Here is a 25,462-nt window from a genome sequence, read left to right as displayed (position 1 = left end):
AGTTTGGGTGGCGGGCAAGGAGGTGCTTCAAAGAGACAATTATCAGTACCTGAGCCAAACTACAGCTTTCAGGGAAGCCCCCCTCAAATGATATCAAGCCAATATTTGTAGTGTAACAATACTCTCTGTAGTATGGAAATAAAAATACATTTGGCCTGTGATCAAATCAAATCAACTGTAAAAACTCCCTCTTTCACTTGTAGATTTCAGAGTTGGGGGCTGGGATGTGGAAGTTGTTGTTGCTGCAGCAGCAGCAGGGCGGGTTACAACAATTAATACACAATATTTAAAAATAGCTTAAAACAACTTACAATCACAGAATTAAGGTGTGTCCTAAAAACGTACAAAGGCGGTGTCAAAAGGCAGGTGTGTTTTCAGTTACAACCAGAACTCCAACAAATTGGGAAGAATGGTTGGAAACAATGAAGTGCCATGAGTCAGCTGTCAACCACTAGACATCTGTACTACCCAATGAGCAACAAATATCTTTTGCCATGTGTTTCAGTGGGAAAGCAGAAATGCCTCTGCAATTGTGGAGAAATCACCTTTTACAATATTGTGCATTTGGGGGTCATGTGAACGGTTAAGTTTAAAATGCTAAGTATCCATTGTTGGCTGGTGGTTGCTTAGGGCTTATCCACACTTCCTCTTTCCCCCCCACCCCCAGGGAAAACTGCTCTTTAGTGCTTAGTCAGAGCAAACAGGGAATTCAGGTTTTCTCCAGATTGACATTTGCTCCAATTTAGCACTAAAGAGTGGGTTTTCCTTGATTGGCTTGAAGTCCTTGGTCACTCATTGGATGGGAAAAGTAGTCAGGTGATGGGAGAGAATTATGTGCCACTCAAATCTGGTTGAATTGCAATGGGGCTGGAACATAAATAGGCTAGTTTTAACACTTCACAAAGAATCATTGTCTGAGACTGAGTTTGCCCTCCAGAAGCTGAAACACTGGCTTAAGCCAAAGATTAGCAGAGAGGTTTCTGAAGCTGACCAGAGAGAGAAGTGCCTGCATGCCTGGTTCATAGGAAACCAGCAGAAGTCCTATCTGCCTGGCAGTGGTGAGAAGAGAGACTAACTGGCATATAAATTTAATAGAAACTATGCATTACAAATTAATCATAAGTAAGTTTCTGTATTTGAAAGCAGCTGCCATTTGTAACAGTAGTACCCTTATAAAAGAAATCACAAGTCTCAGAGAAACAGTAACCAATTTAGGCATAGTATTTGCCTTATTTTACTTTTATAGTTAATAATAAATAAAGAACATATTGTTATTTGTATTTACTACTGATAAAGTTGTTTGTTTGGTTTTTGTATCACATCTAAAGTACCACAGCCACTGGATTACACTGAAAGGTTTGGTAAACAGCATGTTACAGATATAAGGTGGCAGTGGGTAACAGGTTTTGAAAGATACATACCATGGTGGGAGCAAAATAGGAGTCAGCAGTGGTTCCTTATTTTCTGGTTCCCCACAAATAAGAAGAGGTAATGCACCACAGCAACGCCCAGCTAAAAGCCGAACAATATGGTGCTGGTGGCAAGAAGTATCAATGCACCATGGGGACTAGCCTCTTTGGTCTGAATGTGGCTCTCTGGCACAGGCTTTGTAATTTCCTTCTTGTTTAAATTCCTTCTTGTAAATATGTCATGTAAGGAAGTAGGGGTGTGTGTGTTTCTCCCTAGTCTTTTAGGCACAAGTTGCTAAACGCTGAAATGACACCCTTCCTCACCCATCCCCAACTCTTCACACACCACAAAGCATTGAGTTCCGGAAGGGAGGGAGGAAGTGGGTAGCAAGATGGTGTGCTGCCGAGTTTTGGATTCTGAGACCTGCTTTGCCCTGGAAAACGTAGGGGAGGATAGGGGAGGAGGGAGAGAGGCCAAACTACAGTGGTACCTCTAGTTATGAACTTAATTCGTTCCGGAGGTCCGTTCTTAACCTGAAACTGTTCTTAACTAGAGGCATGCTTTCGCTAATGGGGTCTCTTGATGCCGCTGCGCCACCGGCACACGATTTCCATTCTCATCCTGGGGCAAAGTTCTCAACTTGAGGTAACTCTTCCAGGTTAGCGGAGTTTGTAACCTGAAGCATTTGTAACTCTAGGTACCACTGTAATCAAATGAGGAGGTTGTCATCTCTGTCCCTCACCACACCACACACCCTTGTACAAAACTACCTTCCAGTCACTCTCCTGATTAGGACCACTTTATGGGGGTTCACATGATTCCCTCCACATGTCAAAAGAAGGTGTGGTGGGGACTCAAAGGCTGTGCTGATAAGCCCTGCATACTCCACACAGCACCACCACACACACACAGCATCCATGTGCTCAAACTACAACAGGAGGAATGTTGTTTGTGTAGTGATACATGTGCATTGTGCTCTTCTATGTGAGGAGAGGCCCTGGTCCAATCAAGGTCCCTTTTCACAGAGAGGATCATTTTGGCCGCATTCACACCATACATTTGAAGCACTATGATACCCTTTAAAACAGTCATGTCTTCCCCCCCCCCCCAAGGAATCCTGGGACCTGTAGTTTGTTAACGGTGCTGAGATTTCCTAGGAGACCCCTATTCCCCTCACAGAGGTAGACTGTTAAAAGTGGTATCCTATTGCTTCAAATGTATGGTGTGTCCTTTGTATCACTATATGAATAAAACGTTTGATTAAGATGCAGACATCAGGGAGCATGGAGGTGGCAGTGAGGGATGTTCTGCTCATACAGCCCCATAACTTCCTCCTTTTAATGCATGGACTCCCCCCCCCCCACACACACACAGCCATAGCTGTTAGGAGATTTCAACAGGAGAATTCAAATTCTACTCCATGAAGTAAGAAATGTTGTGGTCTGCATAGACTGTGCAAATGTGCATATGTATAGTCAACAGTTCACAAAATTAGCACCTTTTAGGGCAGGATGCAAGAACCCCTGTTCCAATGTAAGGGATATTTTAAGCAGCGGAGAGGGGGAGAGCTTAGAGGGCAGTGTTCCAAGTGAAGAAGTCCTGCTCCCTCACCAGAAAATATTGCTCCCCACACCTCCAATGTTCTTTAAGTCCATAAAGTCTAACGTTGTCCTTCTTGTTGTTCTCTTCATCAAAACATGGAACTTTCCAGAACATTCCAGAATCCATCCACTCAGAACTGCATTCCTGATACATCCCCGAGGTATATGATAGAACAGCAGAAGCTACTGAACTACCAGTAATCTTCAGAAACTTTTTTTGTGTGTGTGTGAAAATAACCTGGGTTTTTGTTTGTTTGTTTTCCATAACACTTCGTCTGAGTGAGGAAAACACTGGAACACACTCATATCCCTCTATGTCAGAAGGATGGCAGCGAGGCAGGAGGCAGTGAGCAGTAGCAGGAACTCTTTGAGAACAAGACTGGAGGCCAATGCAGATGAAGAGTCTCTGTAATAAGTGACATTCACAAGGCCGAACTGAGCTCCTGCATAGTGCCTCTTTATCCAGTCCTCGTAGAAGCCAACACGAGTGTAGACGCCTGGGCGGTTGGGGATGGCACACATTTCACCCCAGCTCACAATGCCCACTACAAACCAAGCACCATCCTCTTGACAGACCAAGGGACCTCCGGAGTCACCCTAAGTTAAGGAAAGCAGCTGGTGAGAGTTTGTAACATGCCCCTTGCTCCAGACCTTATCTGTTTTATGTTGAGCCTGGTGCTACCAGCCAACCACGGCCAGGTCGTTCCATTTGCACGCACAACCATCTCCCTCGGTAAGCTCTCTGTCACCTATGTCTTGTGCCTACTAAAGGTATAACTAGAATAAAAAAGTCCCTTTTCCAGGCTGCCTCTGAGCATGGACAGTACACCCTCTCCTCCACACTAGGAAGCAACAACCAGGCTAAACCTACCTTGGGAGTTAAGCTAAAGGACTTCCAGACAGGTGTAATGAAAGATAAGCTAAATATTCCTACTGGAATTTTTTTCAGCAAATTTTAGGAAGGAGCACAAAGTTTCCCTGAATATCCCCCTACACACAAACACAATTTTTGCACAATTTTGTTTTGTAGTTGTGACAGCAACAGCGACAAAACTCCTTGGAATCTCGACAGTTAGTAACAGCAATTTCCCCCCTAGTGGCTGACATCTGGTTCTCCATATTTCTTCAGAATGTATGGAGGGAAATCCTATTTATTTGAATCAGGTTTTAATGAGCATTGTGTAATGTGTACAATACATTTGTATTGTAATATACATTGTAATCAGTTCTTTTTTTTCTGGGTGTGCTGAGGGTACACAGTACCAGCACCTTCTTTCTAGAAGAAAAGCACTGATTGTAATGTATTTTAGGTGGGAAGTTTTCTGTCTTGGTATCGCCAAAGTCAGTTTAACTGCCAACAGCAGCCTTAACTGACAACTGTGAGGAAAGGCTAGTGTTAGAATTCTCCGTATGCAAAATAAGTATGGAATGCTTGCACATTTTGATTGGTGGGTGCAGGTTTAGAATTTTCAGCTGGACACTCTGATTGGCTGGGACTGGACTAGAGGGCCCAGAGGAAGTATATATAAAGCCATGTGCTGGTCAGCAGAGGGACAGTTGGAGTTGTTGGTGCTTGGTGTTCAGCCAGAAGAAGAAGACAGCAGAGGATGAAGATCATGGAATAAGAAAGCAGACCTAAGATGGAGGTAGAGCAGTTTGGTGGCCAAATACTTGTTGGGCTGACTGAATTGCTTGGTTTAGGCTGAAGAGGCAAGGGGAGAATTGTCAGACGGGGGAAATGAGAAGCAACCTGGAATGTTGGTTTCTGATGAGCAGTAGGAATCCCAGAGGTGAAATTTCCAAGTAGTACAGCAAGACAAACCTACACTTTGATAAGTCAGTAAGGGGTTGGGAGAAGAGGCTTCCAACAGAGTCCTCAACTACATTCGTACCTTGGAAGTCGAATGGAATCCGTTCCGGAAGTCCGTTTGACTTCCAAAATGTTCAAAAACCAAAGCACAGCTTCTGATTGGCTGCAGGAACCTCCTGCAGCCAATTGGAAGCCGCAGAAGCCACAGCGGATGTTCAGGTTCCAAAAATAGTTCGCAAACTGGAACAGTTTGCGGCGTTTGGGAGCCAAAACGTTCAGGAACTAAGCTGTTCGACTTCCAAGGTATGACTGTTGGTGAGACTTAACTGGGGTGCGGGGGGGGGGGGAGGCAACTGCATCCTTAAAGCTGTCTCACTTTAACATTAATAGCTAGATACAATGTGTTGATATTTAAAGTGACAATAACAAGCTAACAAAGTGTATACTGACTTAAAGATAGTACTATTTTAAACCAGATAAGGTTGTTCACTTTCTAATCTTGATATAAATAAATGTAAACGTTTTTGTTAAATATAATATCTTATTTGATTGGCTTTGTGCCACAGCTGTGGCCCACAGTTACAGGGTTATTAGTAAGTGGAGGGTGCAGAGGGAATAAGTGAGATGGAATGGGTTTAGGAGAAATCCAACCACATCTGGAAGGACACAGGTTCCTCATCCTTGCCCTATGCCCTCACTGCTGCTCTTCCATTTGCATATCTACTGGTACTCCTTTCTTACCAAACATGCATCTTTCTCTCCTTTGGCATAGCCAGCGCAGATCATGTCATCCTGGATCTGTCGGATACTGGGGGGGATACCAGTGCCAATGTGGTACATGGCATCACAGGATCTTGTGTCTATCAAGGGCACCTGGAGCTGTTGCAGGGTCTTGGGAGCCCGGAGGGTAGCTTGAGGCAAAATTAAGATGGCAAGGATGGAAGAAGAGGAGGAATGAGAAATCAAGCAATTCAGAATAAATTAAATACTGCAAGAGGAAAGGGATGCAAATCCACCTCAGAAACAACAGTGGGTGTTTCAAAAATATACTGGCAAATTCAGGTCGCACAACATAGTTGATTGGAGGTCTTACACAACAAATCCACTTACCCAAAAGATCTGACTTGTTGTGATGTGGAAAGTGATAGGAAAATGCACTGGGAAAATGTGGGACACTTGCTTCTAACCTTGCCGCAGATGAGAGCTGGAGGATAACATCTAAAGGGCCACAAGTTGCCCATCTCTGATCTAACCACGTAGCAACAGAATTTCAAATGTCTTGCCACTAATTCCACCTTTTCTTTTCACCTCAGTCATGGCTAAGTACTCTGGTCTAAGCTGCTCTCTCTATCCCAGTCTTTGCCAACCTGGTGCCGTCCAAATGTTTTGGATCTAGCTGCAAGAGCAGGGGCTGATGGGGGTTGTAGTACAAAACATCTAGAGGGAACCATATTGGCACCCAGCTAAAGGTATCCCTCATTAAGTAATTCACATCTCAGTTTCCCTTAATTTGCACCTTCTAAGTATCCAGACCCTATCAAGCCCCTTCCTTATCTGCCCTTTTCACCATGTGAACTCCAAATTATTTGTTATTATTAACAATAACAATTTCTTTTGTATTTTTTTAATATCCCACCCTCAGAGACACGAATCTGGATTATTCCAAGCAGCTATATCTCACAACATCATACTTCCAGTCAAGTGGTAATATTGGTTACAGTGGTTATCTGTCCCCTTAAATCCCCAAGCCTTCTGAACCATGTGTTCTCTGTACTCCTGTTTGTTTGTTTGTTTGTTTGTTTGTTTGTTTGTTTGTTTGTTTGTTTGTTATTCTAGACATTTCTATACTGCCCTGCAGAAGAAGGTCCCAGCGTGGTTTATGTACAAAGGGGTGGGGGAGAAAGCCTATTCAAATACAGGTTAAAAGCAAACATGAACCTCACTGAGCACCTTAATCCACATCCATTCCAAAACTGCCACGCAGCTGAACCATTTTATCCCAGTTTGGAAAACATGCCTTACAGTGAGTCAGACTAAAGTTCAGCTCCGTGCTAACCATCAGCAGGTCTTCAGGGATTCAGGTAAGGATCTTTGCCAGGGATTAAAACTGGAACTTTCTGCAATCAAAGCAGCTGCTCTGCCACTGAGCTACAGCACCTCACCTCCATATTGTGGAGCTCCCCATCCTGTCACCCAACAAAGGGTGCCATTTGGGATCTGGACCTTGGCATCTGGGAGACAGGCTGGGAGGATGCTTTTGGTGAAGCGTACGGGATGTTCCAACTGAACCAGAGCTATATCTCCACTGGTCCCATCTCCAGCATAGTGCTTGTTCACAATCACTTGGGAGAGTTTCAACCACTTAGCATTGGGTTCTGGGTTCAAGAGCTGGTAGTTCCCCAAGTTTGCTTGGAAGTGAGATAGTTTTGATGTCCTGTTAGGAAAAGCAAACAAGAGTCAGGACATGGGGTGGGGTAGTTTCTGAATTAAAAAGAGGGTGTATTGTATCATTTTTCTCCACACGTGGGGAAACTGTGGCCTCCAGATGTTTCTGAACTAAAATCCCCATCATCCCTAGACATTGACCATGCTTGATGGAGCTTATGGGAGTTGTAGCTCAGCAACATCTGGAAGCCAAAGGTTCCTCTGCCAGCTTTACTCAAATTATCAGTTATGAATGCTTTGAGTATTATCACAGTGCTTTAAATGGATAGTGTGAATGTAGGGGACGTGGGCATAGCTGTCAACTTTTCCCTTTTCTTGTGAGGAATCCTATTTGGAATAAGGGAATTTCCCTTTAAAAAGGGGGGAAGTTGACAGCTATGGACACGGGTGGCGCTGTGGTCTAAACCACTGGGCCTCTTGGGTTTGCCAATCAGAAGGTCAGAGGTTTGAATCCCCGTGACGGGGTGAGCTCCCGTTGCTCTGCCCCAGCTCCTGCCAACCTAGCAGTTCGAAAGCACATCAGTGCAAGTAGATAAATGGGCGGGAAGGTAAACAGCATTTCCATGCGCTCTGGCTTCCATCACGGTGTTCCGTTGCGCCAGAAGTGGTTTAGTCATGCTGGCCACATGACCTGGAAAGCTGTCTGTGGACAAACGCCGGCTCCCTCAGCCTGAAAGCGAGATGAGCGCCACAACCCCATAGTCGCCTTTGACTGGCCTTAACCATCCAGAGGTCCTTTACCTTTTTTTAACCTAGTGTGAATGTGACCACAGTTGGTCACTTGCATGTACAAGTGAATACCTGGGCATAGGATTCAAATATACATTGGGACCTCCATGTGGGGGGAGACTCCCCATTTCAAAAGCAGCAGACAAACACAAGAGCAGCACCGTGGTGGAGCCAGAGGCACTCCCCAGAGCCCTGTTCTGTTTTGCAGCAGTAACACAAACAGAGAGTTAGTCACCATGTTTGTTTACCCGAGGCGGCTACTTTGGTTTACGTTGTGCATGAACAATATCATACACACATCACTTTGCAATGTAGGGTGGGATAGAAATTTAATTAATGATGATGGCAGGCACTGCTGGACCAGTGGCAACAAGAAATACAAGAGAAAGCTGAGGGGGGGGTGTCAGAGACTGCCTCCCGGTCTCAGCTCACAGAAGACCAACGCTAGCCATTAGAACTGTACAGAAGTCTTTATTGGCATTTAGTTTCCATTTCCAAACACTAGCGTGCGTCTCTACGTCTAAACCCTAGACCAGCGAAGCCTCGTCTGAGTCTCCGCCCCCTGTACACCAGCTTAAGACTCTAGCCTTACTCCACCTTCTACGTTTCTCCTTCCTCCTCTGGGTCCTACTACCCCCCTGGGTGCCTTCTTTCCGGGATGCCTCGGAAGCGGACCCTTCGGACTCCTCCCCTTCTCTCCGGCGGGCTTTGGGACCCGGCTCTCTCTCCGGACTGCCCATTGCGCCCCCCTCCTGTACATTTGAACTTGGCGCGCGCGCGCTGCCCCTGACCTTCCTTTTGACCGTTACCTCGCTCTCTGATGCAGGCGTGGCTAACCCTGACTCATGTCCTTCCGCTGACGGAAGGCTGCCTGCTGCCGATGTTTGGGACTCCTCCCCCTTACTGCTCTCCGGTGGGAAAGTTGGTCCCGATTTCCAGCTGCTGCTCTCTGAGTCCCCTCTGGCCCCTCCTTCCTGGGGTGTTCCCTCTGGCAACCCCCTGGCTCTGACCACTGGGGCCCCTTTCTGTGAATCCTCTGATTCACTGGAGAGACTTAGAGACCTCGGATGGCTACCCTCGCTGACTTCTCCCTCAGATTCCTCTCCCTCGGTCTCTACTTCCTCCCTCTCCTGTCCCTCTGCTCCTGAACCCCTGACATCCATCCCCCCCTCGAAGCCCCCCCTTCCCCCCTCCCCTCCTTCCGGTGCGGGTACTGGGTGCTCCGTCGTCGCGGGGGTGCTTGCCGGATACAGTTCATCCCCCATGTACTCGTCAACGTCGCTCTCCTCTGCTTCCATCTCTCTGTCTTCATGCTCGAACCCCACGTTGTCCCCCAACACGTCCATGTCCGTCTCGCCCCTCTCCCCCTCTTCGGGTGGTCCCATCCAAGGACCCCTCAGCCACTTCCTGCGCCACTGCTCCTCTGGTTGATCGTCCCACCAATACGAGTGGTCTGAGGCCGACCCCGGTGGCGAACCCACCTGAGAGCTGGGGACTGGTGCCTGTTCCTCGTCCGAGTCGAACCCCAGGAATGTGCTGGCTGAAAGAGTGGGTGTGAAAAGCCAGTCATCGAAAAACTCTGCTGGCATGGGCCTGTGCGGGAAGAGGGCATGAAACTCCTCTTTGAGCAGCGGTTCCTCCAAGGCATAGTCCGGTACCCAGCTGTTGGCACTGGCCGGGGTACCCTCTCTGGCTAGAAAATATTCTACTCCCTCTTCCCCCCATCTGGAGTCCAAAATCTCTGTGACCTCATTGATGTGTCCCTTCCTAGGCGGCCCCCTCACTCTGGGCCCTTCACTGCTCTGGTCTGGTGCTGTGTCCGGCTCCTGAAACCTATGAGGTGCTTTGTAGGGCGTGAGCACCGATCTATGGAACACCGGATGCATTCTGGAACCCTCCGGAAGAGCCAACCGGAAGGCTACTGGATTGACCTGCGCCTGGACTTGGTAAGGTCCTAGCTGCTTATGTCCTAGCTTCTTCTTAGCTAATGATCTGGTCGGCACTGCTTGCGCTGCTAACCAGACCCAGTCACCCACCTGTATGTCTTCCCCAACTCTTCTGTGTCTGTCGGCCTGCACCTTGTATGCGTGCTTTGCTAGTTCTAGCTGCCTCCTGAGCTGTTCGTGGACTTCCTGCAACTCTGACGCTAAGGCTTCCGCTGCCTGTGGCTCCCCCTCCCCCACTCTCTCTAAACCCGGGAAGGTTCTGGGATGCCTCCCGTTGTTGGCGAAGAACGGCGTCACCCCCGTCGACACGTGCTTCGTATTGTTGTAAGCGAACTCGGCGAGCGGCAGGTAGTCCACCCATGTCGTGGGCTGCTGGTTGGCGTAGCATCTTAGGTACTGCTGCATGACGGCGTTGACCCTCTCCGCTTGTCCGTTGGTCTGCGGGTGTCTCGCCGACGCCAAATTGACCTTGACGTTCAGAATGCCCATCAGCTTCTGCCAGAAGTTCGAGATGAACTGTCGCCCCCGGTCGGAAAGAATAGACCGTGGCAGACCGTGGACCTTGAACACGTGGTCTATGAACAGTTTGGCGGTCTGCTCTGCCGTGGCTACCTTCGCACACGGAATGAAGTGTGCCATCTTAGTAAACATGTCCACCACCACTAGCACTGCTGTCTTTCCCCTCGAGCTGGGCAGATCCGTGACGAAGTCCAGGGCCACCCTCTCCCACGGTTCAGACGGTGTCTGCAGCGGTTCCAGCAATCCCGCCGGCGGTCTGTGAACTGACTTGGCCCTTTGGCAGGTGTCACATCTCGAGACGTAATCCGCTACTTCCCCCCGCATCTTGGGCCACCAAAAGTCTCTGGCTACGAGTTCGACAGTCTTTTCTTTGCCAAAGTGCCCTGCGGTGGGAGCGTCGTGTAGCTGCTGCAGGACCCTTGCGCGGAGGTCGTCTCCCGGCACGTAGAGTGCTCCCTTGTGGAGGAGCAACCCATCGCGGATCTGGAACTCGTCGGCCCTCGCTGTGCCCCTGTGCACCTCCTCCATCTTGGCCCGTGCGAAGGGGTCTTCCCGCAGCGCGCGACGTACGGCGTCCAGGTCCACGGTTGCCGACGCGCATGCCCACGCTTCCGGTGCGAAAATGTGCTTGGCCGCCGACGGTGCCGCCTCCTCCAGGTATTGCGGCTTTCTGGACAATGCATCCGCCATCACGTTGTTGTCGCCTGGGATGTACTCTATCTTGAAGTCGAAGTCCGCGAAGAACTCTGCCCATCTAATGTGTCTCTGGTTGAGGAACCTAGCCGTGCGCCAGTACTCCAGATTCTTGTGGTCCGTGTGGACCTGCACTGTATGTCTGGCTCCGATGAGGAAGTGCCTCCATGCCTTGAATGCTGCATGTATGGCTAGCAACTCCCTGTCCCAGATAGTGTAATTCTGCTCCGACTTGCTGAGCTTCCGCGAGTAGAAGGCGCACGGCCTCCAGTCCCCCTGCTGGTCTTGTTGCAACAGGACAGCTCCCACGGCTCTGTCTGAGGCGTCCGTCTCCACCCTCATGGGTCTGCTGGGATTCACATGCAGCAGCTGCTCTTCAGACGCGAAGAGACGCTTGAGTTTCTGAAAGGACTGCTCCGCTTGCTCCGTCCAGATGAATTTCTTCTTCTTGGAGCTGAGCGTGTCGGTGATGGCCGCTGTCTGCATGGCAAATCCCTTGATGAACTTGCGGTAAAAGTTGGCAAAGCCGACAAACCGCTGGACTTCCTTCCGATTGCGTGGGCTCTTCCAGTCCAAAACTGCGCGAACCTTGGCGCTGTCCATGGCGAGCCCCTTGTCCGACAACTTGTAGCCCAGGAAATCCACCTCCGTCACGTCGAACTGGCACTTCTCCAGTTTGGCGTACAGCCTGTGCTCCTTCAGTCTCTGCAGAACTTCCCTGACATCCCTCTCGTGCGCCTCTCGCGATTCTGAAAAAATCAGGATGTCGTCCAGGAAGCATACGCACTTCTTGTAAAGGAGCCCCGCCAGCACGTGATGCATAAAGGCTTGGAAAGTGTGAGAGCCATTTTGTAATCCGAAGGGCATAACTCTGTATTCGTAGGTGCCCAGTGGCGTGAACATGGCCGTCTTCCACTCGTCTCCGTCGCGCATGCGAATCAAGTTGTACGCGCCACGTAGATCCAGCTTGGTGAAAACGCGTCCTTTCCGCACCGTCGCGAGCAAGTCGTCTATCTTGGGCATGGGGAAAGCTGAGGGCTTGGTTTTCGAATTCAAGATTCTGAAGTCCACCACCAGTCTTTTTTGGGGCGTATCCCGCTTCTTCACAAAGAATACGGGACTGCCCCCCACTGCTTTCGACTCCCGGATGAACCCACGCTTCAAATTGTGATCTATGAACTCCCTGAGTTCTTGCAGTTCATCCTCAGACATGGAGTACAGTTTCCCAGTAGGCAGCGTCGCCCCCGGCAGGAGGTCAATCTTGCAATCATAGGGTCTGTGAGGGGGTAGCTTGTCCGCCTCCTTCTCGCAGAACACCTCCAAAAACTCCGCATACTTGTGGGGTACTGCTTGCAGCGTGCCCAACTGCAACTGCGGGTCCTCCTCTTCCCCTTCCGGGCTGGGTATAATGCAGTGTTGTGCACAGTAGGAGGAGCCAAAAGTCAGGTGGCGCTGGTACCACGCCAATGCTGGGCTGTGCCTGTGCAGCCAACTCATGCCTAATACTATAGGCGTGTCGGACAGCTGGGTGACATTGAAACTGATGACTTCCCGGTGATTCCCAATTTGCATCACCATAGGCGGCGTCTGCTGCACCACCTGCCCCCCTAGCAGTTCCCTGCCATCCACCGTGACAACCTTCAGGGGCAGTGTGGCTGGCAGTAATGCTACGTTGTGTTGTTGAATGAACTCCAATCCTATAAAGTCTGCGTTACTGCCAGAGTCAATTGTAATAGGCACTTCTAAGGTGAGTCCATTGGGCAGCTGAAGCGATGCGGTTAGCTGCACCACTGGCTTGGGCGGGAGGGGGTCTGTGGGCTGCAAAATCTCTGGGGACTTCCTCACTGACTCGTCTGGCTGGGCCCCAGTGCCTCCTCTTCCAGCCAGACCTGGTCGTTTCCCTGCTGTGGTGCTCTCTGCTGAGTTGTTTCCAATACTGTCACTGAAGCTGCAGTGTGCTTGAAACTCCTCTGGGGACACTCTTTCGCCATGTGCTCTGCACTCTCACATATATAGCACTTCCTGTTCCTTCTATGCAGCTTCGATTTTACTGCTCCCGGCGTTAAGGCTCTGGTAGCTGAGTGAGCCCTAGCACCGCCAATCTCCATCTGCTCCTCGCCCCCTCCCTGTGGAGGCGTGGACTGCGCACGCGCTGCCTCTCTGGGCAAGAGGGAGGGCACTCTCGCTGGTGAACGTCCCCAACGCCCTTCTTCTTTGCTCCACGGACGTTCTTCCTGCCTCACCCCAATAGACAACGCTCTTTCAACCACTTGCTGAGTGGTGGTGGGTCTCTCACCCCTTGCCATCTCATCCTTGATCTGTGCATTCAGACCCTCCCAAAAAAGGTCTCTAACCGGCGGAGAATCCTTATCCCAATTCAGCGCGTTGACCAATGCAAAAAACCGGGAATGATACTGCCTTACGCTGGCTTTCCCTTGTCTTAGCCCAAATATGTCCCTCCGGGCAATGTCCAGGTCTATTTTGGATAAGAAACAGGAGTCCATCGCCTTAATGAACGCATCTGCGCTTTGGAGCGCCGGATCCTTATCTCTCCATAGGTTGCGCAGCCATGATTTCGCGTCCCCATGCAAATGAGACAAAATAAACCCCACTTTTTCCCGCTCATCTCTAAAGTCTCTTTCCAGCAGCTGCAGCGCAAACAGCACATCTGCTCGGAAATTGGGGTACTGCTGCAAATTCCCATCAAAATGAGATACAATGCTGCCTCCTCTCTTCCCCAAACCGATCCCCTCGGACCTGGGTGCTGGGATCCCCTGCTTTACAAGCCCTTCCAACCTGGCTTGAAGATCTCTGCATGCAGCTGCCGCTTCTTCCTCTCTCTTCCTGGATGCGATTATTTCAGCGTTGAGTAGCGTCACCGCTTCTTGCAGGGAAGCTATTTTCTGTTCTGTAGTCATCTTGCCTGACTCTTGTGAGCTCGCAAGGCACCAGTCTTCCACCCTCCCTGCCTCGCTTCCTTAGCGATGCTTGAGGCGAAGAAAACCGATGGTAACGTGAGACGAGGCTTACTGTCAGAGACTGCCTCCCGGTCTCAGCTCACAGAAGACCAACGCTAGCCATTAGAACTGTACAGAAGTCTTTATTGGCATTTAGTTTCCATTTCCAAACACTAGCGTGCGTCTCTACGTCTAAACCCTAGACCAGCGAAGCCTCGTCTGAGTCTCCGCCCCCTGTACACCAGCTTAAGACTCTAGCCTTACTCCACCTTCTACGTTTCTCCTTCCTCCTCTGGGTCCTACTACCCCCCTGGGTGCCTTCTTTCCGGGATGCCTCGGAAGCGGACCCTTCGGACTCCTCCCCTTCTCTCCGGCGGGCTTTGGGACCCGGCTCTCTCTCCGGACTGCCCATTGCGCCCCCCTCCTGTACATTTGAACTTGGCGCGCGCGCGCTGCCCCTGACCTTCCTTTTGACCGTTACCTCGCTCTCTGATGCAGGCGTGGCTAACCCTGACTCATGTCCTTCCGCTGACGGAAGGCTGCCTGCTGCCGATGTTTGGGACTCCTCCCCCTTACTGCTCTCCGGTGGGAAAGTTGGTCCCGATTTCCAGCTGCTGCTCTCTGAGTCCCCTCTGGCCCCTCCTTCCTGGGGTGTTCCCTCTGGCAACCCCCTGGCTCTGACCACTGGGGCCCCTTTCTGTGAATCCTCTGATTCACTGGAGAGACTTAGAGACCTCGGATGGCTACCCTCGCTGACTTCTCCCTCAGATTCCTCTCCCTCGGTCTCTACTTCCTCCCTCTCCTGTCCCTCTGCTCCTGAACCCCTGACAGGGGGGATTATGTGTTTTGGGTTGGGAGGGGAATGGGGTAGAAGCTCAGCTGACCTGACATATCAGGTAGGCTTTCTCTTGAAGCTCCTGGGTTTTCTCAAGGGAGAGAACAGAGAATGACAGGATTGAAGACTTGTGAATAGGGATATCAGATAATTCCAACAGAAATTACATAATTTATGTAATTAATTATGTAAATTAAATAATTTTGCCACAATGGGCAGAGGGACTGATAGCATAGTTTTGAGTAAAGACAAACTGCAGTATAACAAACAGTGCTGTAGGTTACAAATAAAGGGCAGAATGGAAAACATTTTCTTTTTACATCTGTACTTGTGAGCAGGCCTTTCTCACCACGAAGTTCTGCCTTGCACAGCTCCTTTTCAGGTGCCCTTTTAAAGTTGCTGAAGGCAAACTTTGTGGGGAGAGGACCTAGCATGGCAGTGGATCATTGCCAAACAGCCAGAGCATAATTCCAGAGGCCTAATATGTTTAAATATCTGTTACTTCATAGAGAACAAAAAGGGGGAATTCTGCCTCTCCTTATTCCTCCACGAGGGCTAGTGACTTGCTTTTAAGAAAACGAACACTAAACACGCAGGGACGGATCTGTACTATCTTCAAAGGGTGTGTAAGGCAGGCTCTCACAAGTCCTGCTTCTGCGTTCTTTGAAAAGGCTAGGTCAGATCTTTTGCCTACTCATTTTTCCCATTACACACTCCAAGGCCATTCTCCCTGTTACTCACTTGGGGAAGCAGTGGGCTGCTGTCAGCACCCAGTCAGCACTGATGAGGGTCCCTCCACAGGCATGCTGTCCATTATATTGGAGGCTGACTTGCCACGGCCAGTCCCCACGAGAAGCATCTTTTCCCCCCACAATACGGTTTTGGGGCATCACCCGACCACACACTGGCAAAACAGAGAGAAAGAGAAGGTGGCAGGAAATTGACAAACATATCGGTTTTAACCTCTTCCCCAAGATGTCCAGGCAAAGGACATATTCCTCAGAGCCCACCCCCTAGTTTCACTGTGCTGCTACAATGACCCTGTGATTTTCAGTGAGAGAACCTGTTTTCGCTGATCTCTTACCTGTCTGAGTGCCATTTCCCACATCTCCTAAAAATAAAAGAGGAAGAGAAGAAACAGGACGTTTGAGTCTTCAGTACATAGTACCGGTAAGCAATATTTAAAGCAAAACTAGCGATGAACAAAATAGTGAGCAACAAAGTACCATATCTCATTATTTTACGTTGGAGGCTTCAACATTTGATTTAAAAAATGTAGATGCTGATTTCAAGCACTGAAAAATCAAGCGAGATTTGTTTTCTTGCTAATCTTTTTAATTAATTCTAGTATAACTGCGCAAGAATATAAAGAAGAGAAAATATGAGTAGCAAAGTTGCATTAGGAAGAGTGAGAAATAAACAGATAGAAAATAAGATTAATGTAAATGAGTTATAAGGAGATATATCGTGTGCTAATTTGTCATTCCAGAATTCTATAAGTGTAGACTGTGTTTCAATGAAGTTGTTTTGATAATTATTATAAAGTGTTCTTCTATTATATATTTGCTTTATTGGCAGTGTTATTTCCCAAGTATTCTTCAGCCATTCTGTAACAGTTGGGGTGACAGTACATTTGCAAGTTTGGCAATACATAGTTTTGATATGGTCAGTAGAGTTTGTATTAACTGATGATCAATATCCTCAAAGGCTTGTTTTAGAATTTGGGGATAAAGCATATCCTGCCATTTCCAGTATTGTGTCAAATGTCATAGACCAGAATCTTTTTACAGTACTTTGCTACAATTCCAGAAAATGCATATGAAATCTGCTTTCATTCATTTACATCTCCAGCAGTACATGTTTGTTCTATTGTGAGAAGTTTGCTCCGTTCAGAGGACAAATCTAAGTGTGATTTCTATGTGGCAGAAATGGTTCCCTTTGTAGCAACTACCACATTGAAGGGGAAGTTAGACCCCTTCATATAAGCACACAGAAAATCTAGTGTTGAATTATGAATCTTCAAGCATACAGAAAATCAATTTTATTTAATTAATACAACTTAATTGAGCACTACAGAAAATAAGATAAATGAAGTTAATACCATGAAACTTCATAAAGTGCTAGCATTAAAATTCAAAAATATAGATTACTGACGCACAGCTGAGAAACGCAAATTAAATAATAATTTCCTGAATCAGCAAGGCTGATACTGGGCAGCAAGCAAAAGGTCATATGGGCCCCCCAAAATGAAAAGTGGTGAGAAATGTTCAAAAGAAGCAATATTTTTTTACCCAATTTTTCTTTGGAATGTGATAATTTTTCCTAATCTTTCTCAATTATCAAAGAAAAACAAGACTGTGTTCCACAAAATCCCCAACAAAGAATTTGATAAATCATATACCCACTGCAACAATTTTGATGGAAGATAGCTTATGGTGTGTACCCAGCCTTTGCCTTAACCCCTGCCATTACGACAACAGCAATGTTAACAATTCTGCAGGGGAGGGGGGAGAACATTTCCTTGTAGATTATAGGATTACTGCCGGAGCACACGCATTGCTTAGCATGTCTATTGCGCGGTTCGGTACATTTTGCACATGGTCCAGATGAAAGAGATACTCACCGCTTTGAGTTTCATGTTTCAGGACACCTGAGTGAAAAAATGATTAAATGACATCATCAGAGGCAAAGCTTGGGAACCAGATTGTTTAGGTATAAACAAGAACCAGGAAGAGGAAACCAAATAAAATCATAACATTGAAAAAAGAAAAAGGTAAACAGAAGGTGTCCTTGAAGGAACAATGGTGAGTCAGGGCCAAGACAACCCAGGTGACAACTTGGGGCACCAGGTTCATGGGGGCATCTGTGGTGGTCCCTACCATAAGGCAGCGCTGCCTCAGGTGGCTAGTCATCTGAAACGCATTGGAATGGAGTTGAACCCTGCAGTACTTGAAGAGAAGAAACGCCATGGTGCATCTGCAGCAGCAAACCAGACACCTTCATCTGCCCCAGCTACAACAAAACATGTCTCTCCCGCATTGGTCTCTACAGCCACAGCAGGGACTGTAACCTCCCAGCAGATTGACTTCACCCCCAAAGTGGCACCATTTGTCTCCTGGGACAAATGGATGCCAACAACTCGTGATCTCTGTTACCATATTTACTCCCATATTATATTGTTACAATATTGATACACACACACCCCGTTGTAATATTGTTGCCCACCCTTCCAAAAACAACAGAGAAGTGATTGAGCTCTTTGATTGAGGGTGAAATCTTTCTCTTTGGTGAGGTATGTCTTGAGACTCTTGGGACTGTCTGTGGCAGTGTGGCAGGGGGAAAGCTGCAAAATGATAACCATTTTGTAATCCACTGATTGTTTTCTTTTCCCCACCCTGCCATTTCTTGGAGCCCAGGGGGAGCCTGGTAGTCATTTGAGCATTCCAAGCCACACCTTTTTATGGGCACAGCTTCTTAAAACACATAATTCCAACAGAACTCGCTTCAGATATGAATGCTTGTTGTGTACTTAACATCTGCCCCACATAGGCTCTTGTGAGATTCTGATACAGAGCAATTGTGGTTTTCTTATCTTAGGCCTAGTCCCCACAAACAGTGAGAGCATTCTTTCCAAATGGAAATAAATAATAAAAAAAAAGGTTTGCCAGGCTCCTATTGAAATTGTTATTTAATTGCAGTTTCCTTATTCCAGGGCTTTCTCTCCATTTTCCACCTCGTGCTGCTGTGGAGCTGAAGGCTGGCCAGCAAACGATGTGTTTCAAATGTGCTTTAAAGGTATTGTGTGTACGCAGCCTTAGTGTTTCATGGTTAAGGTTAGGCTACCACCATTGCCCTTTCTGTGTGAAGAGACATTCATTTATTTCCCACAAAGCAAGTGGGCATTGAACCATATGAACTCTCACCTACAGTCTGGAGTGGTAGAGTTCAGACACAGATCCATCCCCTCAACTGTTTGTAAGAATTGATTGAGCTTTTACACACTAACCAGGCAGTCAGGGAGTCACATTGACTACAAAGTGCAGTTTCGACAGGACACCTGTTGGCAAGCAGATTTTGCAAGGTGGAGGAGACAGGGCAATGGGGGGACTGGCATTTATGACCGTATTTTTCGCTCTATAGGACGCACACACATTTCCCCTTAATTTTTGGAGGGGAAAAGTGTGTCCTATAGAGCGAAAAATACGGTAATTTGTATTCTTTCTCTAAATACCTAAATGCATGGAAGCAAAAAAAAAAAAAAAAAAACTTTTACAGTAGGATCTCACTGCAAACTCAGTCTGTTAAAGAGGATTAACTGAGTAAATGACCCGAACAGAGTAAACTCCTCAGGCAGTTGTTGTTTTTCTGCAAAAGGTTGGTGAGCTTAGCGCATGTGACAAACAGTATGGAAGAATTGCAAACATACCACCCATGTACTGCAGTCACAGATCCCACACTTTTGATCAAAAGACCAAACTAGATGTGATGCAAGAGTGCAATGACCAGGTACTCCAGAAAGTGGTTTGTACTTCACAGAGGCTACATGGGACTTCTGATATGACTGAAGTAGTGGCACTGGGAGAGGGGCACTTAGCATACACATTGTTACTCAGTTGCCCCTGGGAAAAGGCTGCTGTATTTGTCTGTCCTTCTAGGGATCCATTTGGTATTGGTGGGAGCCATTTAGATCATGATGATGACCCATTAGGAAAGAGTTAAACATCCCCTCCCTCTGTGCTGGTTCCCCAATCAAACAGCATGCAACTGCTTTGTCATTAAAAAAAGCGAGTCTGGTTAGTTCCTGACTCACTAACCTTCCAAGGAAACCAAGAATACCAGAGGAAAGTGTTTATGTCTGCGACCACAGCCACCCGGACTTTGCTAGCTCATAGATTGAAAGAAGATACAGTCCCAAGCAAGGAAGAGTGGCAGATAAAAAACTAATGAACTATGCTGAAATGGCAAAACTTACAGGAAGAATCAGGAAGCAGGAAGAATCAAATTATAATAAGTAAATGATAAAGTATATAACATATTTGAAAAATTATTGTAAACACACATTAGTTGGATTGACAGAAATCTTGTAGTAAAAAATGGAATTATGGATTGATTAAGGGTTTATAATAATTGGAATTATTGAGAAGATGCAGAAGGAAAATAACATAATGATCCACAAAAGGAGGGAGGGAAGTCAAAGGGGATACATTGTTTGTATTGTGTTTTATTTTATTTCTTTTTTGTTACTGTTTGTAAAACTGAAAATACAATTAAATATATATATATGGGATTTTCTACCCCCCCCCTTTTTTTAAATATATATATATATGTAAACAAAAGGCTTTCCTCCTCTTCAAGCAGGAACTTGGCTGCTCTTTGGAGCCTGTCCATGTTCCTGGAACAGAATGTCACTAAAAATGATGCAATGTCATGACATACAAATTGTGCCCAGGGACACAATTGGGGGTGGGGAGGGTCTGCCCATATGGTTCACTAGGAAAGAGCAATCTTCAAATAGTGGTGGGACACTGGAAAAGTGGAAGACAACATCTCCACATATTGGGTGCCACCTTTTCATGCACATGGCGCCTTCCTAGTGCACACACACTTCCAAAAAATTTCCAGGTGAACTTTCTTCTGCGCAGCGTACCTGCATGCACAATGCATGCATGTTGAAAATTGTTTTTGAATTAACGAAATAACAAGCAGGGGAAGAAGCCAGAACTGGAAGCAAACTAAACAAGAAAGCTTTTCTCTTCTTAGAGCTTCCCATTTGCAGTCTGGCAGCCAGCCCAGACGCCTGACAAGCCAGCCAGAAAATGCTCAATTGGCAGCCATACTCACCTGCTCTTATGCAAACTGCACTCTAGTCTGCTTCCAGAAAGTTCTGGTTGCCCACCCCCAGGCCAGGAGTGCTGACTCCTTGACAGCATTCCCCTTGCAAAGCTAGGGAATGAACCCAGGAATCCTGATCCTCTCCCCTAATTCCATATTTTCCCACATACACAAGCACACATCTGTATGCATTCCAGAAATGTTAACTTCACACAGACAAGGTTCCAGGTAACTGGGGGACGTGACCCACAGTCACTCACACACAACTGAGAAGCCTGTGCAGGAGTGTGCCCTGTAATAGTGCTGAAATGCCACCTCTTTTAGCCCTATGTAATCTCTATCACGGATGCGGGTGGCGCTGTGGGTTAAACCACAGAGCCTAGGACTTGCTGATCAGAAGGTCAGTGGTTTGAATCCCTGCGACGGGGTGAGCTCCTATTGCTCAGTCCCTGCTCCTGCCAACCTAGCAGTTCAAAAGCACATCAAAGTGCAAGTAGATAAATTGGTACCACTCCGGCGGGAAGGTAAACGGCGTTTCCATGCGCTGCTCTGGTTTGCCAGAAGCGGCTTAGTCATGCTGGCCACATGACCCGGAAGCAGTACGCCAGCTCCCTCAGCCAATAAAGGGAGATGAGTGCCACAACCCCAGAGTCAGTCACAACTGGACCTAATGGTCAGGGGTCCCTTTACCTTTACCTTTACCTTTACCTTTAATCTCTATCACATAATAACTGTATGAAGTCTGGAGAAGGAAACACATTCAATTACGTCAAAGATCCATACAGCCTCCCACTCCCATTCCACCACTGGAGATGGTACTGGGGAGCCCCCAATTTCCCAACTCATCTGCCCAAATCACTAGGCCCTACTGCCTCCCAAGAAGGTCAGCAGTCATCCCACCCAATTATCTTCCTGTATACATAAAATCGTGCAGCCACCATTGCAGGATTTGTAGTGCCTCATCAGAAACCTGAATAGCTTGACGTCAGGGTGTGGGAGGGGAGCAAAGGAGAAGGCAGGGGCCATGACATGGGAGCAAGAAGGGAACAACACTGAGGGTGCAGAAGCAGTGGTTTAAAACAGCAGCAAAAGTTAGAGTAAAGCAGGAGTGGAAGGACATGGGGAAATGGCAGTTTTAAACAACACCAGAGGCTTGAATAAAGCAGGGATGGAGGAAACAGAGTGGGGAATTGGTAGTTTCAAACAATGGCAGAGTTTTGAATAGAGTGAGCAGGGGTGACACTGAGGCAGAGAGAGTGGCAGTTTAAAACAGAAGAAAGAGTTGGCAACAGCTCTGTGGTGTTAGCTTCTATGTTGTTGTCCTGGCCAACACTGAAGAATTCAAACTTAGGCTTCTGTTTCTCCCAAAATCTTTAATGAGGCAGGGCAATAGTTAAAAGGCACAGCAGGCATATTACATGGCTGAGCAGAAGCTGAGATGCTGATCCAAGAAGCAGCACACCTTCTGTCTCTTCCAATTGAAGAGTGGGGTGGACACAACCCTCAGTGTGGCAAATAGCTCAAGTTTAGGAGATGCCTGACTAGATGTGCTCAGTGACACAGGGGCAGAATCCTCTCTGTCAACCTGCTTGGACCCTCCCCAAGATCCAGCTCCTGGCTCTCTTCATCCTAGTCCCAGCCTCTGGCTCAGATATTTCTTGGGACCCCAATTTCACCACCACCTGCTTGGACCCTCCTCTGTGCCATCTAGTTCCAAACCCTTGATCTCCTCCCACTCCTCAGGAACTGACCATCCCTTCCATGACATCACCACATCTCTTTACACAGTACACATCTCTGCTACTTCTCTTTGTTAAAACTGGGATTTGGGGTTGTTGCTTTTTTTAATAAAAACCCTCTGTCTTACTCCATCCTTGCTTTAGTCAAACCTCTGCCATTGTTTAAAACCACAATTTTCATCTCAGATGGTCTCCACCCCCACCACCCCCTCACACTTCTGCCATTGTCTGAGTACAGTGAGAAGGAAAAGACGAGGAACAAAAACTGGCCATTCCTCAGCTGCTTCAGGTGACAGAATAAAGGATGAATAGCCCTCAAAAGTTTCACACAATGTATTTCACTCCTGATACCATGTGTTGTCTTCAACATGCCGTTCCAGATTCAGTGTAGTAATTTCGAAGACATATTTTATTAACGAGAAAAAATTGTTGGCATCTGTCTGTCTCAGGAGACAATGGAGGAATGAGCCTTTGGGGGTGAAGTCAAAGTGGACACCCATAGATAGGTAGGTAGGTAGGTAGGTAGGTAGGTAGGTAGATAGATAGATAGATAGATAGATAGATAGATAGATAGATGATAGATAGATAGATATGATGTTGTGAATTGGAGGGGAGGGACCCCTAAACCCAAGAAATTAATGAATGTCAGAACCTTGTTAATATTAAGATTCCAGGCCAGTGGAAAAATACAGGTTAAGCTTCCTTTCCAAGCCAACGCCCCCCAGGGAAAGAGGTGTTAACATGACAAAAGGGGTTGATGGCCCATCTAAGAGGAATCATTGGGCCTGAGCAGACAGAGGTTGGCAATGTGACAGGGTGTGCATGTGATGTGACAGGAAAAGAGTGCATTTAGCAAGGTGTGCTGAGAACGAGAAGGGGGAAACAAAGACAGAGATCCATCTTTGGCAGGATGGCTGAAGGGAGGCTGGGGGAGATGCAGGGAACAAGCCACTCTTGAGATGACCATCCTGTAAGATCTGAACTCCCTCCAAACAAACACAGGTGTAAATATGTGAATAATATTTCCTAAAGCTAGGACAGTCTCTGCTACGTCTTTATTCTCAAAGGAACACAGATCCTGGGTGAGCGTCTGGAACCCTCCTAGAATCTTGGCACAGCTGAATAGAAATTGGCGGTGGCGCCCAACTTTTGTAGCAATATACAGATACATATACGCAACATTGATCAACAGAGTTTAGCCTTCTCTAGCAGAATAAGCCAACGTACTTGCTGTTAAGAATCTACAGTACAGTGGTACCTCGGGTTACAGATGCTTCAGGTTACAGACTTTGCTAACCCAGAAATAGTACCTTGGGTTAAGAACTTTGCTTCAGGATGAGAACAGAAATCGTGCTCCGGTGGCACAGCAGCAGCAGGAGGCCCCATTAGCTAAAGTGGTGCTTCAGGTTAAGAATGGACCTCCGGAACTAATTAAGTTCTTAACCCATGGTATCACTGTAACATACTGTATATCTGCATAAAGTGTTGGCATAAAAGCGGCTGCAGAATGGGGAAGATGAGGAGGCATGGAAATGGGGTTGATCTGTGTACAAGGGAGTGCTGAGAAAAGTAGGAAGAACAGAAGAGAAAATGGAAAGCACATAGAGGGTTCCAAAAAAGGAGAGAGAAGGAGGCATGGAAATGGAGTTGAAACAGAATGCCGAGGCATGAAAGGGTCTAAAGAATAGGAGCTGGTGGTGGCTTCATAGTTGGACAAAAAATGAAAAGGGTGTTCAGTATTTGCAATGCAAGAGAGGTAGAAGATGCAGGAGATTACCCTGCAAGTGGATTGTGGGCAAGTGGGGTTGCACAAAAGAAAGAGGAAGACACGGGGTGAAGGTGAAAACGGGGTGCAAAGTGGGGCTGTAGAATAGAAGGGAGAAGTGGCTTGGGAAATGAGGTTGGGAAAGTGAAGAGCAAACTTAGTAGCTGCATGGGGTGTGAAGGGGAAGCTCTACGGGGTGAATCTGGAGGAATGACAAGGGGCTGGTTAGCGGAGTCAGCAAGGGCACAGTATCTAGCATGGAACATCATTTGCACAGGGACATGATTCCACAGACTGTAAAACACAGTCCTATATAATCACTTGTCTTCAAAGCAGATGTGGGGGAGGAAGATAATCTACTTTCTAACCAATGAAGTCCTAGTGTCACCTGCTTTCTTATATTCTAAAGCAAAACTCTGGTGTAGTAACTTCCCTGTTATCACCTCTGTCTCTTCCCAAACAGCCCAGATACCCCACTGGAAACTACCACCCACTTTAGTTTTATCCAGAGAAAGAGAATCTTAGATACATGCACACACACACACGCGTGCACACACATACACACACACACACACACACACACACACACAATGACTTACCCTGTATCAGGGGTGGCATAGAGAGGCAGAAAAAGGAGAGGAAGATTCTCATAGTGCAGAAGGGCCCTGCCTCACCTCCAGGGGAGCAGGGCAACCTCAAAGCTACAGCCCTCCAGGTTTGCTTCTGCTTCTGCGAGAACTTAGGTGTGCAACGAAACAGGCAGGCACTTCCTGGCAGCCTCCTGGGAGAATGTGACCCAACCTGTCTGCCCACCCACTACGCTTTCTGTCCCCTCCAGGTAACCACGCCTTACTGGCCTTTTGCCCCCTCCCAGCTTGGTCAGGTTTTGCTGTGATGAGTTTGGTCAACTTAGATTCCTAGATATAAGGCCCTCTTCCAAGAAACAAGGTTCTCCAAGTAGAGTGGCAGGAGCGAAGGCAAGGGAGGGAGGGAGAAATCCCTCTTGTGCTGTGTTAGCCTGAATAAACAAAACAGGATACCTGTTAGTGTGCCTTTTTCTGGATATGAACTTGGTGCCAGTTCTTTGTGGAATAAATGAAAAACTGCAGCAACTTACATTGTGCGGAAATTCCATTTTCTCAATGGTAGAACGGCTAAATGGTGTTGTTGCGAACAAAGGA

At 47.3% G+C, this 25,462-nt stretch overlaps 1 protein-coding gene across 1 annotated transcript; it reads right to left on the bottom strand.

Moving 5' to 3' along the window:
* Nucleotides 1-1,198: 1,198 nt before the first annotated feature.
* On the bottom strand, nucleotides 1,199-25,082 carry LOC114581430 (serine protease 27-like). Its single transcript, XM_077917167.1, has 7 exons — nucleotides 24,881-25,082; nucleotides 17,569-17,595; nucleotides 16,030-16,056; nucleotides 15,687-15,849; nucleotides 6,984-7,255; nucleotides 5,563-5,732; nucleotides 1,199-3,608 (listed from the first exon to the last, which is right to left on the bottom strand). The coding sequence occupies exons 1-7, from the start codon at nucleotides 24,930-24,932 to the stop codon at nucleotides 3,324-3,326; spliced, it is 996 nt and encodes a 331-aa protein (XP_077773293.1). The 5' UTR covers nucleotides 24,933-25,082; the 3' UTR covers nucleotides 1,199-3,323.
* Nucleotides 25,083-25,462: the final 380 nt, after the last annotated feature.

The sequence above is a fragment of the Podarcis muralis genome, chromosome 13, assembly GCF_964188315.1.
Source record: "Podarcis muralis chromosome 13, rPodMur119.hap1.1, whole genome shotgun sequence".
NCBI lineage: Eukaryota > Metazoa > Chordata > Lepidosauria > Squamata > Lacertidae > Podarcis > Podarcis muralis.
Note: the sequence above shows the minus strand (reverse complement) of the source record. Positions and strands in the feature narration are given on the sequence as shown.